This window comes from Bubalus bubalis, chromosome 18, assembly GCF_019923935.1.
Source record: "Bubalus bubalis isolate 160015118507 breed Murrah chromosome 18, NDDB_SH_1, whole genome shotgun sequence".
Classification (NCBI taxonomy): Eukaryota; Metazoa; Chordata; class Mammalia; order Artiodactyla; family Bovidae; genus Bubalus; species Bubalus bubalis.
The window spans coordinates 15415724-15439847 of NC_059174.1; the positions used below are offsets into that span (position 1 = coordinate 15415724).

At 36.7% G+C, this 24124-nt stretch overlaps 1 protein-coding gene and 1 non-coding gene across 2 annotated transcripts in view; one reads left to right on the forward strand and one right to left on the reverse strand.

The window, feature by feature from the left end:
* The window catches only part of ITFG1 (integrin alpha FG-GAP repeat containing 1), a 313498-nt gene that overhangs the window by 203774 nt on the left and 85600 nt on the right, over nucleotides 1-24124 (reverse strand). Inside the window, exon 8 of the mRNA XM_006062755.3 lies at nucleotides 21767-21848. Coding sequence (XP_006062817.3) covers nucleotides 21767-21848 — 82 coding nt within the window. The remainder of the gene's footprint in view (nucleotides 1-21766; nucleotides 21849-24124) is intronic.
* LOC112580511 lies at nucleotides 16846-16952 on the forward strand. The gene has a single exon (XR_003104906.2). It is a non-coding gene; the product is annotated as a U6 spliceosomal RNA (small nuclear RNA).

Sequence of the window (24124 nt, forward strand, 5' to 3'; positions counted from 1 at the left end):
TTTTTGAAGTGAAATCAAAGTCTGTCAGTCATGGCCGACTCTTTGCGACCTTTTGGACTATACAGTCCATGGAATTCTCCAGGCCAGAATATTGGAGTGGGTAGCCTTTCCCTTCTCCAGGAGATCTTCCAAACCCAGGGATCAAACCCAGGTCTCCTGTATTGCAAGTGGATTTTTTTACCAGTTGAGCCACAAGGGAAGCCCAAGAATATTGGAGTGGGTAGCCTATCCCTTCTCCAGCTGATCTTTCTGACCCAGGAATCAAAGTCAGGTCTCCTCATTGTGGATTCTTTACCAACTGAGCTATCAGGGATGCCAACATTTCAAAACCTTAGGTTATCTCCATTTTCACTTGTGATCCCTAACCCCTTTCAGTGTTTTTCAGATGGCTATCACTGTTTCAAATTCAAACTGAAAATATCCAGGCACTTATCCAATAGAATAATATTGGATAATATCCAATAATATCCAATAGGATAATAATCCAATAGAACTTTCTGCAATGATGGAAATACTCTATCTGCACTGTCCCATACAGCAGCCACTACCCCTGGCAAACACCGAGTGCTTGACATGTAACTAGTGTGACTGAGGAACTGAATTTTAAATTTCACTTTATTTTAATTAATCATACACACTTAAACATGCATATTAAAATTAATTTTAAATAGCCACCTGTGCCTCATCGTTATCATATTAGAGAGTGGATGTCTAGTGAAAGAAGAGAAACCTTGAGTGTCAGATTTTCCAAGGTGTCTCTTTGGTCAAAAGCTGGTCACATGCCTACTCCTAAATCAAATACTGGCAAGGAAAACCATTTTCACAGGAAGCTTAAATAATCAGGATTCAGTGTGGGTGCAGTGGCCCTGATCCTGGCAGTGCCCAGGTGTGGAGGGGCTCAGAGGAACTGAGCCGGCAGGCAGTGGGCAAGGGGCCCAGCTGGAGCCAGAGCCGTGGTGATGAAGCTGCAGGGTCCTTCATGATGAAAGATCTGAGTATACTTCTCGCTCCTTTGTGTATTTGATAGTTTGGGTGGTAAAGAGATGATTGAGAATGTCAAAATCTTTCTGCAGGACCTTGCCAGGGGAATCAAAGACTTAATCTGGGGAATTTGTACCATCTCAAAGTTAAATGCTCGAATTCAGCAGAAGAGACAGGAGCAGCATTGAAGAAAGGCAAGTGGAGTCATGGCTCAGAGAGCCTAGAGCATAGAGAAGAAGCAGGAGAGTGAACCACATGTTGTTAGTAGAATTTTTCAGTTGGAATGGTTTAGTTTTCTGGTTCAGTCTCCTCTTGTTTATCGAGTGTTTATTCCTAATCTTCATTCAGTAACTGCCCAGATTATTGGTGATTTTTACATATGAAAATAAAAACAGAAGGAAGAAAAGAAAATACAGGGAAACTGTACTTAATCAAAATTAAAACATTTTACGCACTGAAAGACATTATTATGAAGTGAAAAGTTAATTCCCAGGGCGAAAATATTTGCAAATCATACACACTTAAACATGCATATTAAAATATTCATACAAAGGGTTTAACGTCCAGAATACATAATAAATTCCAACAATTCAACAAAAAGACAATTCAATTAAAAATTGAGCAAAGCACTTGAACAGACATTTCTCCAAAGAAGTTACACAAATACTCTAAAATTACATGAGAAGATGCTTAAGGGACTTCACTAGTGGTCCACTGGCAGAGTTTGAACTCCCAACGCAGGGTGCCCAAGTTCGATTCCTGTTCAGGAAACTAGATCCCATGCGTGGCAACTAAGAGTTCACATGCTGCAAGTAAAGATTCTACAGAGGGCAACTAAAGGTGCCACATGCTGCAAGTAAAGATCTTGCATGAAAAGGAAAAAAAAAAAGATGCTTAACATCATTAGACATAAGAGAAATGCAAATTAAAAAAACAATGACATACTACTTCACATAATTTAAGAAGGAAGTAATGGTAGAATAATATGCCAATCTCCAGTTTAGCATTATTCATGACAGCTAAAAGGAGAAAAGAACTCAAGTTTATCAACAGATGAATGGATAATCAAAAAGGAAATTAATTTATTTTGATAACTGCTACAACCTAGATGAACCTTGAAAACACTATGCTAAGTGAAATAAATGAGACACAAAAGGACAAATATTGTAGGACTCCACTTACATGAAGTATCAAGAGTACTCAAATTCATTGACACAGAAAGTAGATTAGAAGTTATTAAGGGCTGGCGGAAGGGAGCAATGACTGCTTAATAAGCATAGAGTTTCTGTTTGCAGTGATGATAAAGTGTTGCAAATAGCACATATAGACAGCTGCACAACAGTGTGAATATAAGTTATGCCATTGAACTGTGTATTTAAAATGGTTAATGTAGCAAATTGCATGTTTATATAGATTTTATTAATACCACAATTTAAAAAAAGGCATATTGGTAGTTGTCTGGGGCTGGATTGTCTAGGAGAATATGGGCATAAGAAACTCTTTGGATTAATGAGAGTGTTTTAAAATTGGGATCGTGGTCATGGTTACACAGTTTTATCACAGTCTATTAAAGCTTACACTCTACACTTAAAATGGGAGATGTTCACGGTGTGCAAGTTATACTGTGGTAAAACTGCTAAAAATTTAAAAGTATTTAAGCAGACTCCTTTTGAAGGAATTATTCATTAAACATTTATTAAGCATTTACTAATGTGCCAACCAATATTCCAGACATTCAAATAAGAATGTGGAAAACCATGTTCTCTGTCTCCAAAGAAATCAAGTTATGGGTGAAAATAAAAGTAAAACAAAAAAACATATATATACTCGCAACAGAATATGGAAAGTACTAAAACAGAGTACATGCAACAGGAGCAAAAATGTATTAGTGACTTGAATTTGAAACTGCATCTGATATAATTATTTAATCAAACAAAGAGGCTGTTTTTAAACCCATCTAACAAACACTTTCAGAGAGCCTGCTATGTGCCAGGCACTGTGGTTAGTGTTTAGAAAAATAACAATTAAAACCTGAAAGATGATTAGGGATTAGGAGTCTGGAGGGAAAAGGGAATCGCACATACTAAGGCCTGGAAGTAAAATAGAAAAAGGAATATGATATATTTCAAGAAATGTACTGTCTCTGCAAAATCTTGTTGAGATCAGTTAAGTTGCTCATGCTCCATCGTGTGTCCAACTCTGCAACTCCATGGACTGTAGCACGCCAGGCTTACCTGTCTATCACCAACTCCTGGAGCTTACTCAAACTCATGTCTATCAAGTTGGTGATGCCATCCAACCATCTCATCCTCTGTTGTCCTGTTCTTCTCCCCTGCCTTTAATCTTTCCCAGCATCATGGTCTTTTCCAGGGAGTCAGTTCTTCACCTCAAGTGGCCAAAAAACTGGAGCTTGAGCTTTGGCATCAGTCCATCCAATGAGTATTCAGGACTGACTTCCTTTACGATTGACTGGTTTGATCTCCTTGAAGCCCAAGGGACTCTCAAGAGTCTTCTTTAATACCACAGCTCAAAAGCATCAACTCTTCGCTGCTCAGCTTTCTTTATGGTCCAACTCTGACATCCATACGTGACTACTGGAAAAACCATAGCTTTGACTACATGGACCTTTGTCAGCAAAGTAATGTCTCTGCTTTTTAATATGCTATCTAGGTTTGCAATATCTTTTCTTCCAAGGAGCAAGCATCTTTTAAATTCATGGCTGCAGTCACCATCTGCAGTGATTTTGGAGCACAACAAAATAAAGTCTCTCACTGTTTCCATCGTTTTCTCATCTATTTCCCATGAAGTGATGGGTCCAGATGCCATGATCTTCATTTTTTGAATGCTGATTTTTAAGCCAGCTTTTTCATACTTCTCTTTCATTTTCATCTAGAGGCTCTTTAGTTCTTCTTCATTTTCTGCCTTAACAGTGGTATCATCTGCATATCAGAGGTTATTGATATTTCTCCTGGCAATCTTGATTCCAGCTTGTACTTCATCCTGCCCAGCATTTTGCATGATGCACAGAAATTGACAAACAGGGTGAGAATATACAGCCTTGACGTACTCTTTTCCCAATTTGGAACCAGTTCGTTGTTCTATGTCCAGTTCTAACTGTTGTTTCTTGACCTGCATACAGATTTCTCAGGAAGCAAGTAAGGCGGACTGGTATTCCCATCTCTTCAAAAATTTTCCACATTTGTTGTGATCCACAGAGTCAAAGGCTTTAGCACAATGAAGCAGAAATATGTTTTACTGGAATTCTCTTGCTTTTTCTATGATCCAATGGATGTTGGCAATTTGATCTCTGGCTCCTCTGCCTATTCGAAATCCAGTTTGAACATATGGAAGCTCTCAGTTCATGTACTGTTGAAGCCTCACTTGGAGAATTTGAGCATTACTTTACTAGTGTGTGAGATGAGTACAATTGTGTGGTAGATTACACATTCTTTGGCATTGCCTTTGGGATTGGAATGAAAACTGACCTTTTCCAGTCCTGTGGCCACTGTTGAGTTTTCCAAATTTGCTGACATAGTGAGTGCAACACTTTCACAGCATCATCTTTTAGGTTATGAAAAAGCTCAGCTGGAATTCCATCACCTCCACTAGTTTTGTTCATAGTGATGCTTCCTAAGGCCTACTTGACTTCACACTCCAGGATGTCTGGCTCTAGGTGACTGATCACACCATCATGGTTATCTGGGTCATTAAGATCTTTTTTGTATAGTTCTTCTGTGTGTTCTTGCCACCTCTTCTTAATATCTTTTGCATCTGTTAGGTCCATACCATTTCTGTCCTTTATCGTGCCCATCTTTGCATGAATGTTCCCTTGGTATCTCTAATTCTCTTGAAGAGATCTCTAGTCTTTCCCATTCAATTGTTTTCCCATATTTCTTTGTATTGACCACTTAAGAAGGCTTTCTTATCTCTCCTTGCTGACTTTCTTATCTCTCCTTGCTATTCTTTGGAACTCTGCATTCAGATGGGTATATCTTTCCTTTGCTCATTTGCCTTTTGCTTCTCTTCTTTTCTCAGCTATTTGTAAGGCCTCCTCAGACAACCATTTTGCCTTTTGGCATTCCATCTTCTTAGGGATGGTCTTGATCACTGCCTCCTAAACAATGTCATGTGCCACTCTTCATAGTTCTTTAGGCACTCTATCAGACCTAATCCCTGAATTCATTTATCACTTCTAAGGCATAATCATAAGGGATTTGATTTAGATCATTCCTGAATGGTCTAGTGGTTTTCCCTACTTTCTTCAATTTAAGGTGAATTTTCCAATAAGGAGTTCATGATCTGAGCCATAGTCAGCTCTTGGTCTCGTTTTTGTTGACTGTATAGAGCTTCTCCATCTTCGGCTGCAAAGGATACAATCAAGCAAAGAATACAATCAATCTGATTCTGGTATTGACCATCTGGTGCTGTCCATGTGTAGAGCTGTCTCTTGTGTTGCTGGAAGAGAGTGTTTACTATGAACAGTGTGTTCTCTTGGCAAACTCTGTTAGCCTATGCCCTGCTTCATTTTGTACTCCAAGACCAAACTTTCCTGTTAGTCCTGGTATCTCCTTTCTACTTTTGCATTCCAGTCCCCTATGATGAAACAGACATCTTTTTTTGTTGTTAGTTCTAGAAGGTCTTGTAGGTCATCATATAACTGTTCAACTTCAACTTCTTTGGCATTAGTGGTTGGGGCACAGACTTGGATTACTGGGATATGGAAAGGTTTGCCTTGGAAATGAACAGAGATCACTCTGTCATTTTTGAGATGGCAGCCAAGTATTGCATTTCATACTGTTTTGTTGACTATGAGGGCTATTCCATTTCTTCTAAGGGATTCTTGCCCACAGTAGTAGATATAATGGTCATCTGAATTAATTTGCCCATTCAAGTTCATTTTAGTTCAGTGAGTCCTAAATTTTTGATGTTCACTTTTGCCATCTCCTGTTTTACTTCTTTCAATTTACCTTGATTCATGGACCTAACATTCCTGGTTCCTAGGCAATATTGTTCTTTACAGCATCAGACTTTACTTCCATCACCAGTCACATCCACAACCGGGTGTTGTTTTCACTTTGGCTCTGTGTTTTTATTCTTTCTGGAGTTACTTCTCCACTCTTCTCCAGAGCATACTGGGCACCTACCAACCTGGGGAGTTCATCTTTCAGTATCATATCTTTTTGTCTTTTCATACTGTTCATGGAGTTCTCAAGGCAAAAATACTGAATTCTCAAAGGAAGAATACTGAAGAACACAGAAAACTAACTAAACTGCTCACATGAACCATAGCCTTATTTAACTCAATGAAACTATGAGCCATGCTGCATAGGGCCACCTAAGATGGACCAGTCATTGTGGAAAGTTCTGAGAAAACACGGTCCACTGTAGAAGGGAATGGCAAACCACTTCAGTATTCTTGCCTTGAGAACCCCGTGAACAGTATGAAAAGGCAAAAAGATATGACACTGAAAGATGAACTCCCCAGGTTGGCAGGTGCCCAGTATGCTACTGGAGAAGAGTGGAGAAATAACTCCAGAAATAATGAAATCTTGTTAGAGATAAGTAACAAGAAGCCAGATCAAAAATGGCCTATGTACCATAGCAAAGACTGGACCTTATCATAATGATACAGGGAGCTATTAAAGGCTTTTAGTATTTCAGATTCATTTTGTGTAGAAGCAGCACTACAGAGTGAAGAATGGTTTCGAGAGGTACAAGAATGGAGTTAGGTCAGTAATCTCACAGTAAGGTAGGAGAGAGATGAGTTAAAGAAATAATCATGGGGTAAGACAGTTTTAAGAGATATGAAGGAGGTTAAAACTCCATGAGTTTTAGTGGTCTGAGAAGTATAAGGCAGTGCAGAGGAAGAAGTTTAGATAGATGTACTGGAAGTGGCAGAGTGGAAAGAAGAAAGGCTCTACAGGAAGATTGTGAATTACTCTTTCATCTTTTAAAGAATATATTGAATAAAGAAGATATTAAACTATAAGTAAATGGTCTAAAACATTATTATTGTTGGAGCTCACATTTATTCAGCATGTAATGCCAAGGTACTAAAGCACCTACAATACCATTTTATGTTTACCACAACCTAGTGATAACCTTACAGTATATAAGGAAATAGTTGGTTAAAGAGTTTGAATGACTTACCCAAAACTGAAATTTGAATCTAGATCTATGTGGATCTAAAGCCTATGACAAATCTTCAGTAGGAAAACACTACTAATTGCTATAAACATTGCAATAGATTTAAAGTAAAAAATATACTTACTCTATAAGCCCTCAACCACTTTTACTGGTGGTTGATTCCAAACAGTGAGGTTCTTTTTAAACCATCTATTACATTTCTTTCTCTGCTGCCTTAACTTTTCATCATGATAAATGCCACTTTTAAAACTAGCAGCTTATTTTAAGAAGATTATAAGAAGTATGAGACACAGGAGACTTAACTGACATCTTTAACACATCCCAGATATAAGCAGATCTTTCAAATAAAGACTGCTACTTCAAACAAAGGAGAATAGAAAAAGAAATCTGTATGAGGCCAAAAAAAATCTTGATTTAAAAAATATGAACTAGGATATGACATAAAGAATGTTTATACCTGTATTACTGAATGTTTAAGAAAGAATTTGTTCACATAAATTTAGAGAGATCCTGGTTTCAAATGATGAGTCACAATTTGGAAGTGAGCCAGAGTTCTAAAAACTGTCTGAAAATACAAATATGTGGCTGCAAAACTGCAAACATCTAGGGTAGGGAGAAAAATCAAAATCAAAGAGAAATCAAGGAGCTTATTTCTAGGAAATGATCTCCCACATGTTCTCAGAACTCAACAGCAGAATGACTTCATCTGAATAAAAACTATAAGTTTATTTGGTTGATAAAGAAATATTCTGAAGAGTTGTCTTAATACAAGAGATATTTTTACATAGTGAATTCTATATCAAAATTACCAATGCCTGGTTTTGATATTTTCTGGAATCCACAATATTATATATTTTATAATTATTGATATATATATGCACATACATATATATACACACACACACATATAAAACCAAATTTTTGGGATGGATAATCATAAAATGTCAGACAGTATAAAAATTCTGAAAGTAATAAGGGAAAAGCCATCTTGCAGGGAGCAGAAGGAAAAGATTCACTATCAACATGATACATGGTTTTAAAAAACCAAAACAGGGCTTACCAAGAGGTCACTGTTGGAGAACATCAACAAAGGATGCTCACACATTTTAAGAACTAAGGCAGAAGGAGTGCCTCACCGTTTGTGAGACAGAGCCAAAGATCACGTTCTAGCTCTACTACTTCTTAGTTTTGTCCCCTTAGGCAAGTTTCTTAACATCTGAACCACTGTTACCACATCTGTATATCAAGGATAAATAATTTGCTCACCTCAGCGAGTTTTGGGAAGATTAACTGAGATGAAGGTAAAACACACAATGTGTAAAAGAGTTCCTGCCAAATAATAAGAAACTGTTAAGTATTATGAAAAAGAAATAAACAAATATTTGAAAAGTACTAACTACTAAATCCTTAATGTCCTTGATTAACAAAACTTTGAAACTTTTCTATTGATTAAATTAACTAAGAATACATTAGTTATTTGGGGTATTATTATAGGCAGGGGCAAGTTAGGTATAGATAATGTCCATTTGTCTATTAGTACAACAGAAATAAAAGGGTACTGACTTGCTATCATGGAACAGAATAGAAAAACTGATTACTTTGTGAGACTCATTAAGGGAATGGATTGCTCCAGACAAGGATTAAGTAGCAAACGGTGCTTTTATCCATCTATCCACCACATATTGATCCATCCAACCCATCACTCAATTCTTTAGAGGGTGAAGGTTAAGCACAGAGAGCTGTATATGTACCTATATCCAAGATGTGCATCTCTGCTTTTGCTTATCTATGGATGGGGTATTTACACGGAATGAAAATGCAGAGATATAAAGAAAATAAGGTTGAAATGGAAGCCTGGGTTACTTGAAAATATCGTAGGACATTTAGAAAGGGGATCTTCACAATTTATTCTCAGGCTCTGATAGTATATTACTCTATACTGCTCTAATTGGGGGAATTCCCCTCAGTGTAAGATATCAGAGAGGAATAAATTTCACTATTAGTCTTTCCCAGGCTGTATGTAACTGGAAGGTCTAAGAATCAGAAAGATCCTGCAGGAACCATTTCCCCAATACTGTGGCAATCAACCAACAAAGAGATAAATGCATGATGAAGTTCATAGATTAGTTACATGGACTGCTCCAGTTATCAGAGATTCATTCTATTAATTAGGGCAGGCTTAGAGAGACAAGCGTCCCAATTAGCTTAAATTAAAAAAAAAAACAAAACCCTGCTAAATTACAGAACAGTAATGTGATAATGTAAAATATAACACTATCTTACGGACTCTTTAAGTGCTTTAAATTTAATTTTCAAAGAAATAATTATATACTCATAATACCATGCACCTTTGAAAAATTAAAAGAACAGTATAACTTTGAGAATTTAGTAAGTCAGAAAGATAGCTGTACCAAAAAAAAAACCCCAAACCCCCTTACCTAGAAAGGCAAGAATCTATCATATAAAATTTAAACAAAAAAAACTTCATGGACTCAGGGTCCTAGTTTTTCCTCATATTTGTAATCTTAAATAAAAGGAGTACAGCTTAGTCTGCTTTGAATACTGAGTATGTACAAAATCAAGACTCAGAAGTAGCAATTTTATAATTTGTATATAAATTACCATTTCCAATCAAAAAGCATTCAAAATATTTATCAAAATCACATCTGGCATCTGTGACTCACAATGATAGATGTCTTATAGTCTTTGCCACAAATAAAACTCAGGGACTAATCAATTTTGCTATGGCAACCATTGCAAGGCAATAGCCACAGTGACATGGAATGAAAAGGAAATACTAATGAACTAGATGCACATTAGAAGAGTATTCTAAGAATGCCTATTTACTTCCCATGTCATATGGCAATGTGTGCATAGAAAATATTTCAGATTTATCAAAAATTTACAATAGTATTGTCTCTCTTTGGTGAAATAGGGGTAGGTCATGCTGCCAGGTTAGAGAGAACTACTTAAATTGGTTGCTTTTACTCTGATCATGTCAGAACAAATTGACACTATGAAGATTCAGAAACCGTGCATATACAATGTTCTCTTTAAATGTTAAATAATATAAACAGTACGGGTAATGTATGTTGTCAGCATTCAGGAATTAGAAAAATGGAAATACAAAGACTGATAATTAAAATTTACAAGGACCTAGGAAGTCTCCTACTGAAATCAACATCCATCTATTTTAGGGATTTAGAACAATTTTTAATTCAATCACTTAACTTTAGTCAGAATGAGCAAAAGTAATGTTAGCTCTGTCCTCATCATGCGAATGACACTAAGAAGTCCGGGCTTAGGATTATGGCTGAAGATATTTAAGACATGCCTTAAATTTGGGATCAATTATTAAAAACCAAATGGTGAAATAAATTAAGATATTTTAAAAATTAAGTTACATGTTCAAAATTATTCATTGAGTGTTTACAATGTGACTAGAACTGTTCCAAGGCAAGAGATATAACAGTGAACAAAACACACCAATGGAGTACATAAATAAAAGCAGATGTGATGTCAGATCCGTGATATGTCAGATAGTGATAAATGCAATGGAAAAAGTAAAGGGAGAAAGGGGTCAGGAGTGTCAGGGCAGGGGTTACAAATTAAATAGAGTGGTCAGGGAAGGTCTGGAGAAGGTGACATTTAAGTGGGACTAGAAGGTGGTAAGGGAGTTGAACCTTGAGGAATATCCAGAGAAAGAGCATTCTATGCAAAGGAAAAAGCCCTTAGGGGGAAACTGTGCCTGGCCTGTTTGAGGAACATCAAAGAAGCCACTCAGCCACTGTGGCTGGAATAAGTAACAATTTTAGTTTTAGGAAGAAAGGTGGGATACTCTGGGAAGGTACTTCTTTATCCATTAACCACCTTCTAAAAGGTATTTAAACAAGGACATACTGATATCCAACTCTGTGTCTCTTCAGAGCGTCTATCTCCCATATGAATAACATTCTAGAGTCTAACAGACATCACAAACTTATGTCCAAAATACTGCTTGATTAATTACATGTCCTATTAAGTTCCCTTGAAGCTCCCAATTATATCTAGAATAAAACCCAAATTTCTTACCTTGTTTCTCAATTCCCTAAGACTTGGCCAAGTGCCTTTCTTCTTTTTGTACCTTGAACATACATTTAGGTGTTTCCTCTGTAACATTCTTCCAAGATCTCCTGTGACTTGAGTCAACTTGAAGGTCAAATATGACCTCCAATCAGGTATAGAAAATAGGCCTTCTCAGTTTCTCTTACACTACTTTTATCTGTTCAAAACTCTTTTAACACTTTATAAAAATACTAATTTCTTATTGTTTTTCCTTCTCCAACAGAATTTAAACTTCATGAAAGCAAGGTTTTTATATGCTTCATTCATGGCTACAGGCCAAGCATCTAGAATATTCTAAAGAGTAAGCACTCAAAAAAAAGGTATTTTTGAATTGGTTAACATCTTGTACATTTTCCAGCACAAAACAGGAAAAAAGCTGAATGGAAGAAAAACTGATCCCTACACAGTTTTAAAGAATAGAATCAACTATTTGACTGAGTTGATATGTCTGTACCATAGAAGTCAAGATATTTTATGAATTATATTTCAAATTCCTTGAATCCAGCACTTACATCTAGTTAACCATATTTCATATATTGAAGTATATCGTATTTACATCTACTTGATAATTTCTGACTGGTTCTGAAGGTGCTATAGTACATTTAAGAGGGAAAATCTGAAACTTCTTTTATTGATAAATATCAGCTGGAATTCAGGGTCCCTTTTAGTGAAAAAATAAGGCTACTTCACAAAAGAGCAGCCAATTTTCAACTATAGAAAACAAAAAAACAAAAGTTCATTATTAAGTCTTTGGAATGAAAAGTAGTCTTAAATAACTAAAAAAATGAAACCAAGCCCAGAAAGCACAATACCTATAACTTTACCCTATTCAACCTCTTTTGTAATAAAGTCATCCGTTTCTTTGAAGGCATTTGATTTTTAAAATACCTGTGTAAAATAGATTATGAGTGGGGCACTGTAACACCTGCTTATACCAATGGACAGACAGAAAATTAATAAGGAAACACAAGCCTTAAATGACACATTAGACCAGATAGACTTGATAATTATAGGACATTCTATCCAAAAGCAGCAAAATACACTTCCCTCTCAAGTGTACACAAAACATTCTCCAGGATAGATCAGATCTTGGGTCACTAATGAAGTCACAGTAAATTTAAGAAAACTGAAATCATATCAAGCATCCCTTATGACAACAGCACGACTGGATTAGAAATCAATTACTGGTGGTCTCATAGAATGAGTTAGGGTTAAAAGACATACAGATGGCTAACAAACACATGAAAAGATGCTCAACATCACTCATTATCAGAGAAATGCAAATCAAAACCACTATGAGGTACCATTTCACCTCAGTCAGAACGGCTGCGATCCAAAAGTCTACAAGTAACAAATGCTGGAGAGGGTGTGGAGAAAAGGGAACCCTCTTACACTGTTGGTGGGAATGCAAACTAGTACAGCCACTATGGAGAACAGTGTGGAGATTCCTTAAAAAACTGGAAACAGAACTGCCATATGACCCAGCAATCCCACTGCTGGGCATACACACGAGGAAACCAGAATTGAAAGAGACATGTGTACCCCAATGTTCATCGCAGCACTGTTTACAATAGCCAGGACATGGAAGCAACCTAGATGTCTATCAGCAGATGAATGGATAAGAAAGCTATGGTACATATACACAATGGAGTATTACTCAGCCATTAAAAAGAATACATTTGAATCAGTTCTAATGAGGTGGATGAAACTGGAGCCTATTATACAGAGTGAAGCAAGTCAGAAAGAAAAACACCAATACAGTATAATGATGCATATATATGGAATTTAGAAAGATGGTAACGATAACCCTGTATGTGAGACAGCAAAAGAGACACAGATGTATACAACAGTCTTTTGGACTCTGTGGGAGAGGGTAAGGGTGGGACGATTTGGGAGAATGGCATTGAAACATGTATATTATCACATGTGAAACGAACTGCCAGTCCAGGTTCGATGCATGATACAGGATGCTCGGGGCTGGTGCACTGGGATGACCCAGACGGATGGGATAGGGAGGGAGTTGGGAGGGGGGTTCAGGATGGGGAACACATGTACACCGGTGGCGGATTCATGTCAATGTATGGCAAAACCAATACAATATTGTAAAGTTAAAAAAAAAATAGAAATCAATTACTGGAAAAAAACTGTAAAAAAGAAGAAACACAAGGAGGCTAAACAGTAAGTTACTAAACAAACAATGTATCACTGAATAAATCAAATAGGAAATTAAAAAATACCTAGAGACACATGATAACAAAAACACAATGATCTAGAACCTATGGGATGCATCAAAAGCAATTTTCTAAAGGGAAGTTTATGTAAATACAATCTTACACCAAGAAAAATCTCAAATAAAGAACCTAATCTTACACCTAAAGCAACTAGAGAGAGAAAAAACAAAACCCAGTGTTAGTAGCTAGAAAGCAATAAATATCAGAGCAGAAATTAAAGACAGGCACAAAGACCAAGAAAACAACAGAAAAGATCAATGAAACTAAAAGCTGGCTCTTTGAGAGGATAAAATTGATAGACCTTTAGCCAGACTCATCAAGAGAAACAGGGAGAGGGCTCAAATAAATAAACTCAGAAAGAAAAAGAAGTTAACATGGACAACAAAAAATATGCAAAGGATCATAAGAGACTACTATAAGCAACTATATGCCAATAAAACGGACAACCTGGAAGAAATGGACAAATTCTTAGAAGGGTACAATCTCTCAAGATTTAACCAGGAAATAATAGAAAATATGAACAGAACAATCACAAGCACTGAAACTGAAACTATGATTATAAAACTCCCAACAAGCAAAAGTCCAGAAGCAGAAGGCTTCACAGGTGAATTCTATCAAAGATTTTGAGAAAAATTAACACCTATCCTTCTCCAACTATTTCCAAAAAATTAGCGAGGAAGGAACACTCCCAAACTCATTCTATGAGATTAACATCAGCCTGATACAAAAACCAGACAAAGATACTACAAAAAAGGGAAATTTCAGGCCAGTATCACTGATGACATAGATGCAAAAATTCTCAACAGAATACCAGTGATCTGAATCTAATAATACATTAAAAATATCATATACCATGATTAAGTGAGATGCCAGGGATACAAGGGATCTTTAATATCTGCAAACCAATGTTATACATCATATTAACAAATGAAGAATAAAAACTATGATTATCTCAACAGATGCAGAAAAAGCTTTCAACAAAATTCAACACCTATTTATGATAAAAACTCTCCAGAAAGTGGGCATAGAGGGAACCTACCTCAACATAATAAAGGCCATACACAACAAACCCAGCAAACATTACACTCAATGGTGAAAAACAGAAAGTACTTCCTCTCAGATCAGAAACAAGGCAAGAATGTTCACACTCATTACTATTATTCAACGTAGATTCGGAAGGCATGGCAAATCCATGGTCATCAGAGAAAGAAACCAAAGGATTCCAAGTTGGAAAAGAAGAAGTAAAACTTTCAGTATGCAGATGACATGCATAGAAAATACATAGAAAATCCTAAAAATCCTAAAGATGCTACCAGAAAACTATTAGAGCTCACCAAAGAATTAGGTAAAGTTGCTGAATACAAAATTAATATATTGAAATCTTTTGCATTTCTATACATAAACAACAAAAAAGAGAAATTAAATAAACAATCTCATTTACCATCACATCAAAAATAATAAAATACCTAGGCTTCCCTGGTGGCTCAGACCATAAAGAATGTGCCCACAGTGTGGGAGAACTGGGTTCAATCCCTAGGTTGGGAAGATCTCCTGGAGATGGGAATGGCTACCCACTCCATATACTTGCCTGGAGAATACCATGGACAGAGGAGCCTGGCGGGCCACAGCCCATGGGTTCAGAGTTGGACACGAATAAGCGACTAACACCTTATGGTTAATTTGCAGTTAAAACTCTGAATTTTTATCAAGCAGCATAAAAACTTCATAAAATAATCTGATTGTGGGGTTTTGCTCCCTTTCTCCTTTACTTTAGTATATGTTGTTCATTATTTACTGTATTAGGCAACTGGGATACTCAGTTGAATAAGATTTGGTTTCAATCATACATGACACAATTTAAGGGGTTCAATACTTTCCAATATGTTCGTTACTTTCATAGATGACAAAGTTTTCTGTTTTCATTAACGTCTTTATTATTTTTAGGTTTATTTAGGCCTGACTGATAATTCCCAGGCTTTGTCAACGTGCCAGTATTCTTCCCTCACTTGAAGAATAAAGTGTGATCCCTTTATGATAAGCCAGTACACAAGAGTTAGATTTGGATATATAAATCCATGTATATTGCAAAATTTAAAATATGATTCAATCTATAGGAAATTCTGACATTCTGTTAAAGTTTCTGTTCCCCCTTCAGTTTTATAGCTTTTCATTGATTTCTATTACATTTGGCACTGCATACAAAATTAATGTTTTCTCTAAATCTGGTTGTATGTAATATTTTGATAGAAAAAAATAACCCTTACTTTTCTTGACTTTTTTGTCCTATGTATTTAATAAAGAACTATTACCTTATCTGTTGAAATTCTAGACTTTGATATTCTGAGTGTACCTAGAAAAACATTTAACTTTAACACACAGTTTAAAAGGGTGATATAATAGTTTGACACAAAACATGTTTTCTAGAAGATGACCGATTAACTATTAGTAGAGGCATTTATGGATTGCAGATATCCCAAGCGTGAGGCCAGGGCCCAGCTAGTAACCACCAGCAGCAATTATTTATTGGCTGATTTTTATGACTCAAGAACTGCTAAAGAGCTCTATAAATGCCACCTTTTGGGCATCACATTTTAAATATCATTAAAACTTTTTGACCACCTTTTAGTGATCCTTTTACTTCCTCCTTATTCTTGTAAAACTCTATTCATACTCTCTTTCTTGGAGGGCTCATTCTAACCACACAACAGAAAATTTGGAAAACAGGTAATAAGATAACCTATTATCCTACTTCTAACACAACCATTATTATTATTTTGATATATTCCATACTATTCTGATTATTTAAAAAATATATTTATGATTTATTTGGCTGCACAGGGTCTTAATTGCGGAATGCAGGATCTTTTATTGTGGCATGTGGGATCTAGTTCCCAAACCAGGGATCAAACCCAGGCCCCTTGCGTTGGGAGCCCAGAGTCTTAGCCACTGGACCACCAGGGAAGTCCTTAGTTTGATTTTTTTAAGATAATCATATTGCACAACATACTTTTCTGCTCTTCCCTCCTAAAAGAATTTGATAATTATTTTTATTGCCTGTGTAAAGTTTCATAGTTTTATTTAATTTCTGGGAAAGTATTTTCTGTCTTACAAAAGGGAAAAGATAATGTTATCATAAGTATGAGTAACTATTTCCTTGTTTTATTTGAAAAAATTCCTGATTTGTTTGATTTCAAACCACCCTCTCTCCCTCCCTTTTACTATACCAGTACAGCCTAAATTTAGAGTAGGTTTTTTGATATCTTTTAAAAAGTATTTTATATTGGAAGCTAAAAACTTCACCATAGGTTAAAAAAAATACCCAAAAAACTTCTGTTCCTAGACAACTTAAGGGAGCTGGGAGCCATTTAAAAACTCCTTTCAGGTGCTTGCTTCGGCAGCACATATACTAAAATAGGAATGATACAGAGAAGATTAGCACGGCCCCTGAGCAAGGATGACACGCAAATTCGTGAAGCGTTCCATACTTTTAAGACAGCCTTCAGAATGGGAGAAAATAATAGCAAATGAAGCAACTGACAAACAACTAATCTCGAGAATATACAAGCAACTCCTACAGCTCAATTCCAGAAAAATAAATGACCCAATCAAAAAATGGGCCAAAGAACTAAATAGACAATTCTCCAAAGAAGACATACAGATGGCTAACAAACACATGAAAAGATGCTCAAAATCACTCATTATCAGAGAAATGCAAATCAAAACCACAATGAGGTACCATTTCACGCCAGTCAAAATGGCTGCGACCCAAAAGTCTACAAGCAATAAATGCTGGAGAGGGTGTGGAGAAAAGGGAATCCTCTTACACTGTTGGTGGGAATGCAAACTAGTACAGCTATTATCAAGAACAGTGTGGAGATTCCTTAAAAAACTGGAAATAGAACTGCCACTGCTGGGCATACACACAAGGAAACCAGAATTGAAAGAGACACGTGTACCCCAGTGTTCATCGCAGCACTGTTTATAATAGCCAGGACATGGAAGCAACCTAGATGTCCATCAGCAGATGAACGGATAAGAAAGCTATGGTACATATATGCAATGGAGTATTACTCAGCCATTAAAAAGAATACATTTGAATCAGTTCTAATGAGGTGGATGAAACTGGAGCCTATTATACAGAGTGAAGCAAGCCAGAAAGAAAAACACCAATACAGTATACTAACGCATATATACGGAATTTAGAAAGATGGTAACAATAACCCTGTATACGAGACAGCAAAAGAGACACGGATGTATAGAACAGTCTTTTGGACTCTGTGGGAGAGGGAGAGGGTGGGATGATTTGGGAGAATGGCATTGAAACATGTATAATATCATATATGAAATGAGTTGCCAGTCCAGGTTTGATGCACGATACTGGATGCTTGGGGCTGGTGCACTGGGACGACCCAGAGGGATGGTATGGGGAGGGAGGAGGGAGGAGGGTTCAGGATGGGGAACACATGTATACCTGTGGTGGAATCATTTTGATATATGGCAAAACCAATACAATATTGTAAAGTTAAAAAATAAAATAAAAAATAAAATAAAATCAACATTAAAAAAAAAAAAAAAACTTTCAGCATAGGATTCTTCTTGTGAGCTATATCATTTATTAAAGCATGTGCTTTTCTTTTTTCCCTATGAAATGGCAAATTTCTGATATCTTGCTGCCTTTTTGGCTGTCAATAATTTTCCTTGCACCTTGGTTCAAAAGGAGTGGGAGGGGTGGGGGATGGAGGGCAGGATGCAAATCACAGACACTCAAATGTACAGGAAAGTGCCTATGTTTATATATTAATGTCCATAACCTCATTCAATGCCATCTGTTTGGAGTCAAAAGTAGTCTTGTTTTTGATAATACCCAGCTAAAGATATTTCAAGATTTAAAAAGACAGTGTAGGCTCTTTATTTAAAATTTACTGATATATTTAAAAGTTTACTGATATACTACATAAAGTTAAGAAAAACAGGGGAGAAAGTTATATTTAGTTAACTATATCCTATATTCTGCACATTGAAACACTACAAACAGGTAAATGTCTATGTTCATCATTAGTACAATTTAAAAAAATCTTTAAAGTTACTTAAAACTTTGTTACAGGCAAAGCACTTTATCATATAAAACACAGAGTCAGAAAATAAATATCTGTGATTTGGAAGATCCTAACTGCAGGTTAAGGGAGGTCTATTAGTCTTCTGAGAATTACATAGTGCATATAAACTTTTTCCCCTAGAGAGACCTGTCATTAATCCATCTAATCAAGTCCACCAGCAAATTAAAAGAAAAATGCATATATCCTATGACCTATTTGCATTAAAGATAATAAATCAGGCCCCAGAAATCTGCTCAAAAGCAAAGTAATGTTCAATGTAATAATAAAATACAGTACAACAGAAAGATTCATGTTGAAATTTTCATCAAGGAACACTATCAAACCTCCTGCTTTCATTGCCATGGGACACATCTCTATGACACCAAACAATGAGTTGATTTAGTCAGCTGAGCAAAAAGCAGCAAAAACAATAAGACCAAACATGTCCAACAAAAAGACTCAGATTATACAATAATTTTTTGTGTATTTACTGTGGGCCTGACACTGTGCTTTACTCACATTATGTTATTCACAGTAGCCTCGTGAGGTGGTTACAATCATTTTCATTTTATAAATAAAGAAACTGAAGCCTTTCTAGGTAGGAATGTGTCACTTGCATTTTGAGGAACAGGCTGACGTGTTTGTTTGTAGAATGAAGGAAAAGCAGGATGGGAGTGAGCTGTGGATTCTTAGCAGTGGCTATCTAGACCATTTTTTCATCTAACACTAAAATCCTTTTGATAATAACCCTGACAAATTATGAAAGAGCCACATATGTTTTGGAAGTTCTAAACCTGATGTATTGTGTAGACTCTTATGGAATATAGAGATTTATAACAAGTATTACTCTTCTTTGGAATTCAGATGTAAATCACAAATGTTTTTTAATATTCAAGTAGTTTCAAGAGGTCAGGTTAAGTTTTCAATTTTTTTTTCATTGTTTCATAATGTGGATCTACATAAAAATGTTATGGTAATTACTAGTTGAGAACGTTCAGTAGATATTCTTGTTTTGCAGGTTACTCCTGCAAAGAGGAGTCCCTTAAATTCAAACTGTAATTTAAACATACATCATAAATTGTTCTTTATTGTATTGGGTTGGCCAAAATAGTCCTTCAGCTTTTTCCATTAAGATGGCTCTAGTAGTTCTTAGTTATCATTAACTTCATTTGAAACAATTTTGTTATATTGTACTGTGACAGTAGTCACATCAGTGTGCATTTTAAAAAACATCAGAATTGGTGAATTTTTGTGTGCTGCTGCTGCTGCGTCACTTTAGTCATGTCCGACTCTGTGTGACCCCAGAGACGGCAGCCCACCAGGCTCCTCTGTCCCTGGGATTCTCCAGGCAAGAACACTGGAGTGGGTTGCCATTTCCTTCTCCAATGCAGGAAAGTGAAAAGTGAAAGTGAAGTCGCTCAGTCGTGTCCGACTCTTAGCGACCCCATGGACTGCAGCCTACCAGGCTCCTCCGCCCATGGGATTTTCCAGGCAAGAGTACTGGAGTGGGGTGCCACTGCCTTCTCCGAATTTTTGTGTAGCTACTTTAATATTAAAGATGGAAGAAAACAAGCAACATTTTTGGTATATCATGCTTTTATTATTTCAAGAAAGGTAAAAACAAGCTGAAAAGAAAAAAAAAAATATTGTGCAGTGTATCGAGGTGTTGTGACTGACTGAACATGTCAAAAGTGGTTTGCAAATTTCATGCTAGAGATTTCTCATTGGACAATGAGCCATGGTCTAGTAGACCTGTTGACACTGACAGCAATCAAATAGAGACATTAACTGAGAACAATCAATGTAATACCTCACGGGAGATAACTGACATACTCAAAATACCCAAATCAAGACTTCCTTGGAGGTCCAGTGTTAAGACTCCATACTACAAAGCAGGGGAGCATGAGTTTGATCCCTGGGTGGGAATCCAGGATCCTGAATGCTCCACAAGGTGGTCAAAAAAAAAAAAAAAATAATAATAATAATCATCCAAATCAAGCACTGGAAATCATTTGCACCAGCTTGGTTGTGGTTACTGCTTTCATGTTTGAGTTCCATCTACATCAAAACAAAACAAAACAAAACAAAACACTGACCATATTTCTGCATGCAGTTCTCTACTTAAATATAACAAAAACGTTTTGTTTTTAAAACAAACTGTTGATGGGCAATGAAAAGTGAATAATAATAACCCTGACAAATAGTGTACAATAACAGGGAACAGAATAGATCATGAGGCAAGTGAAAGGAAATACCACCAACCACACAAAAGGCTGGTCTTCATCCAAAGAAGGTGATGCTGTGTATGTGGTGGGATTGGAAGGGAGTCTTCTATTACGAGTTCCTTCTGGAAAACCAAACAATTAATTCCAACAAGTACTGCTCCCCATTAGACCAACTGACAGCAGCACTTGAAGAAAAGCATCCAGATTAGTCAACAGAAAACACACATTCCATCAGGATAATGCAAGACCACATGTTTCTTTGAAGACCCAGCAAAAAATGTTTCAGCTTGGCTGGGAAGTTCTGATTTATTTGCTGTATCCACCAGATATTGTACCCTTGGATTTTCATTTATTTCAGTCTTTACAAAATTCTCTTAAAGGTAAAAATTTCAATTCCCTGGAAGACTGTAAAAGGCACCTACAAGAGTTCTTTGTTCAAAAAAAAAGTTTTGGGAAAGTGGAATTATGAAGTTGCTTGAAAAGTGGCAGAAGGTAGTGGAACAAAAAGGTGAATATGCTGTTCACTAAGTTCTTGGTAAAAACAGAAATGTGTTTTTACTTAAAAACTGAAGGAACTTGGCCAGCCCAATAGGAAAGACCTGAAAATATGTCACTTATAATACTACAATGCGTGTATGTGTGTGCTCAGTTGCTAAGTTGTGTCGGACTCTTTGCTACCTCATGGACTGTAGCCTGCCAGGCTCCTTTGTCTAAGGGATTTTCCAGGCAAGAATATTGGAGTGGGTTGCCATTTCCTACTCCAGGAGATCTTCTCGACTCCGGGATTGAACCTGAATCTCCTGTGTCTCCTGAATTAGAAAGTAGATTATCACTGTGCCACCTGGGAAGCCCCAATCCTACGATAGGCATCTTTTTATATCTGTAATTGATCTGAAGATACTAAAGTTATTTTCAGATATAGAGAATTAAAAGGACTAGGTCAGAGAGACGGGGAGACTTTCAAAGACAAAAACAATCTTACCAAAGTCGGCAAATGCTGACTGTCCCACCACCATCATATTTTGAGGTTTTTCAAGAACAGTACTGAGAGAGAAATTTCCATCCTGTTAGAGGCAGAAAGTTATGGATTAGATCATTTTTCAAGTGTGAAACAAAGCATTTTAAAATTTTACTACTGTATTTTACTATTATTTTTTAAACTTTTTATTTTGTATTGGAGTATAGCTGATTGACAAGGTTGTGACAGCTTCAGGTGGACAGCAAAAGGACGCTGCCATTGATACACGTCCACTCTCTCCCAAACTCCCCTCCCATCCAGGCTGCCATATAACACTGAGCAGTTCCCTAAGCTATACAGTAGGTCCTCCGAAACAAAGTATTTTAATGAAAGCAGGGAAATAAACAACTTAAGACTTTTTTGTACTCCAAATAAACAACTTTTTTGTACTCCAAAAAATTATCCCACTTCTCTGTTCCATTTTTATCATAAGATGAAAGAAACTGCTGTGAGTTGAAGATGCACATCTGGAGATGTGCTTTCCGTGCTGTCAGTTCAGGTATGATCTCTCTCTCTCTCTCTTTACTCTCTGTCACTAAGTCAGGTCTGACTCTTTGCGACCTTATAGACTGTAACCCACCAGGCCCCTTTGTCCATGGGATTTCCCAGGCAAGCATACTGGAGTGGGTTGCCTTTTCATTCTCTGGGGGACATTCCTGACCCAAGGATTGAACCCGCATCTCCTACTTGGCATGTGAATTCTTTACCAATGAGCCTCTGTGAAACCGTCAGGTATGATGTGTGTGTGCTGTGTGCTAAGTAACTTTAGTTGTGTCCGACTCTTTGAGACCCAGAGCCCGCTAAGCTCCTCTGTCCATAGGATTTTCCAGGCAAGGATACTGGAGTGGGTTGCCATTTCCTTCTCCAGGGGATATTCCTGACCCAGAGACTGAAAGGCGTCTCTTATGTTTCCTGAATTGGAAGGTAGGTTCTTTACCACTAGCACCACTTGGGAAGCACTCTTTCCTAAATCATCATCATAATTTCAGACAGAATGAGTGTCTTCTACTTTCAAGTACCATGGAAGGTTTTGGGAATATAAGTAAAAGCTGCTCAGTCATGTCTGACTCTTTGCAAACCCATGGACTATTCAGTCCATGAAATTCTCCAGGCCAGAATACTGGCGTGGGTAGCCTTTCCCTTCTCCAGGGTATCTTCCTAACCCAGGGATCAAACCCTAGTCTCCTGGATTGCAGGTGGATTCTCTACCAGCTGAGCCACAAGGGAAGTCCAAAGAAGTATATAAAATAGTTTATACCCGAATGAGCTAACAGTCCATTTGGAAGATAAGATATAAGTCAGACTTCCAAGTGGTATGAGTAAGTAGGAAAGATACTGTATTTTACAGATTTCAAGAAAGAAGATTTTGTTGGGGGTTAATTAGGTAAAGATATTCAAATGAGATGAGAATTACATTCATCTTTAATGGTACATTCATTACCAACACTATCAGAAAGGGAGCAAAGGAGTACAATAGCTGACGTGTCCAAACCAGAGGTGGCTAAGCTAAACAGAAAAGGAGAACTCATCAGAGATCTTTTGCTTCAGTTCCTCTTACCAAAACAGAACGTCTGGCTTACAAAAATAATATGCATTTCTTTAAATTATTGTCTTTCCTTTCTATAATTTTATATTAGAACATAAGAAAAATAAACCAAAACACTGCATCTGGGTTTTGAGCTCTTAGTTTTAAAGCTCTTCTCCCACCACTGATTTCTCTTTTAACTCTTTGATGTGTTAACCTTGATTCTTACATGCTTCATATAGAAAACTATGGATTTTAAAATATTTAAAAAATTTTTCTCCTTTGTTCCTCTAAAGATACTGCAGATCTGTAAGTTATTTCTGAAGAAATCATCTCCAACATTTTCAGAGACAGGCAATGCTACCCAGAAAGCAGTAAGACTAAATGCCTGAGGAACATGAGTAAGTAACATTTGTCTTGTGACAGGCAGTTTACCAGCCATTTTAACTCTTTATCATCCACATGCAGAAACATGTTTCTCCTACCATTACTAAAGTATCTGATACATTTTTGAAAGGTTTTTCTATGGAAATCTTATTTATGTAAGTGTCTTAAAACTTAGGATACCCCTCTAGTCTTGCCGAGTACCTGATGTTATACTAAAGATGCATCAAAGTTGCCAAATTTGTGAATGAAGTGTCACATGAATTTGCATTCTAGAAAGATTACAGCATCAGGTACAAAGAGGACGCAATTCTTCTTGAATGAATGGAAAAACCACTCTAAAAATACATCAGCCGCATATTACATAAAGCTGAATATCAACCTATTCTACTGGCTCAAGTGAATAAATTACT